Below are 2328 nucleotides of genomic sequence, written 5' to 3'. Positions count from 1 at the left end.
AGGAAAACACTTTAGACTGCTAGCACCACCTTCTCAGATTTAAATATAATTAAGAGACAAATAACACAGTGCCAAGAGAGTAAGTTGGTCTCATATTAAGAAGTGAAGGTAAAGAAATCCTAAAGTCACAGTCCGTATTTTTGTAGGTTTAGAAAATCTGAAACGCATCATGCACATCTAATTCTCCCAATACTCAATTAAATGACACATCATTAGTACATGTCAGATAAAAGTTGCCTCTTTCAAAAGGCATCAAAGACAACAGACAGAACAACAGAGATGAACACAAATAAATGTAAATTAGATACTACAGCATTTCTACAGACTTATTTTCACCTCTAAAATTCTCACACAGCAATGGAATTCCTCTACACACATTCAAAAAGCACATCAGTTGAATATTTTGAGTTCGCTCAGTCTGTTCTTCAGGACAGTTTTTCAGTGGTCTTTTTGTCACTGTCACTTTCTCCCAACCCTCTTTTCTTTGCTGGGAGAAAAATTTGTTCCCAGCATTCTTTTCCCACCTTCTCTTCCACAAGAGTATAAGCCCACCTCAATTATCTCTTCCAATCAAAAGCAAGGAGAAGGGCTATAGTAATATCTTCACATCTCCATTTCAACTTCTGTATAATCTGAGTCAGCAAGGCAAAGAAAGATTACTGACGTGTCAAGAGCATCTGGTGGCCCAAGTGACAGAAGAATTTCAGCATCACACCTTTCAAGTTCATCTGGGTGAATATTCTGCTATCTGAGTAGCTTCTCATCTTACCTTAAATCCAAGCTGAGCTGCTTTGATGGCAGCAACATACCCTCCAGGACCAGAGCCAATAACTGTGACATCAGCATCAACTGAAACAGAGAACATTTGAGGTATTTTCGTTTCAGCAGTTGAAATTTTCCTGCAGGAATACCAGTTTATAACTTCTGAAATAATTCATGTTTGAAAATACATTTTTTTAAAAAGCAAAATAGCTACTAAAAATTATGCAACTTAATAAACTAGGTTTAGATAAGTAAATTACACCTCACATCTAAAAGTAACTTTCTGGGCAAAGGGAAAGGTTGTGTGGAAGTATTCACTCAGCAATAAAAACAGCCAGTCTTAGATTTTACAGGGAAAAAAAAAAAGTAAAATTACATGAAGAAGATGAATTCTGTCTGACCCATCCCTCTTGCTATAAATCCTTTAAGAACTTAACCCAAGAAGTCTAGACAGTTTATTATAACTTTTTTCCACATAGCTTCCATTGATGTTTAATGCAAAAGATAAATGCTTACTGAATGTCATAAAAATCAGTAGTTTATAAAGGAGAAAATATGGCCAAAATAGATATCTATGTAACCTCTACTGATTATGAACACAGCCGAAGCTATGAACTTTGTATCCAATTCATATCTCATAACTACAATCTCCTTTGGAATATTAATTAACATCACTGTTCCTATGTTATACAAAGTTCAACTTCTATTTATAACTTTAGATTGATATTAAGTAAGGCAAATAAGCCACTATTTTTCATCTAAATCTTCATGCTGACATGGATTCTACTGTCACCTGGAAGACTGGTTTCTGAGTTTGAAGCACTGCTTTGGTTTTTGTGGGGTTTTGGGGCGTTTGGGTTGTTTTTTCTGTCCAAAGAAATTCCTCACAATTAGTTACCTTGATCAGCATAGGTCCTTTGTGGCACTGCACAAATTCCCTGGAGACCATGATGAATTCGGTCAAAATGGCTCCTCTAGAAAGGGAAAAAACACCTTAATTTTAAAAGCTGAAGCCTACCCATGAAGAAAACTAACCACACACAGACATTCAACCACACACAGACAAACACAGTTACAGTCACCAGTTAACCAAAACAGAGCATGAGTGAAGCGGAGATGGAGGGCACTGACTGGAACAAGAGGCTGAGGTCGCTCTGCCACTTACCTGCCCTGCAACCTCAGCCGACCGTTACACCTGTTTCCACGTCAGCCTCGCCTCAGGCTGCCTCTGACTACACAAACTCTCCAGCCTTCACACAGGGCTCTCAAACCACTTAATGACATAAATTAGACACCCACGGGAGTTTGTGAAGGTTTTGTTGTTCCATAACCATCCCCTTCGGCCACTTTCTGCGAACAGGCAACATCTCAGAGATGGTTCTGGAGAGCGAGATGTTTTTAATTGTAACGGGACAACACAGCAGAGCTGCTACCGGCATCTCAGGGGCCGATCGCCCTGCTGCTGGCGTAGAGGATGCTCCTGGGACTATCTCCGAAGCCCAAAAGGCGGGAAGCGGCCCTCTGACAGCTGGCGGCCCCGCAGCCGCGCAGGTACCCGCCCTCAGC

The 2328-nt window shown here is 40.2% G+C and overlaps 1 protein-coding gene across 1 annotated transcript in view; it reads right to left on the bottom strand.

Annotated features, from left to right (window-relative positions):
- DLD (dihydrolipoamide dehydrogenase) overlaps window positions 1–1736 on the bottom strand; it is a gene marked incomplete at its 5' end in the record, with an annotated part of 14967 nt that extends 13231 nt beyond the window's left edge. Inside the window, 2 exons of the mRNA XM_010175677.2 lie at window positions 770–849; window positions 1661–1736. Of these exons, the coding sequence (XP_010173979.1) occupies window positions 770–849; window positions 1661–1736 (156 nt within the window). The remainder of the gene's footprint in view (window positions 1–769; window positions 850–1660) is intronic.
- Between the last annotated feature and the right edge of the window lie 592 nt (window positions 1737–2328).

The sequence above is a fragment of the Antrostomus carolinensis genome, unplaced genomic scaffold (assembly GCF_000700745.2).
Source record: "Antrostomus carolinensis isolate BGI_N321 unplaced genomic scaffold, ASM70074v2 scaffold1049, whole genome shotgun sequence".
NCBI lineage: Eukaryota > Metazoa > Chordata > Aves > Caprimulgiformes > Caprimulgidae > Antrostomus > Antrostomus carolinensis.
This window is presented reverse-complemented; position numbering and strand designations above follow the sequence as displayed.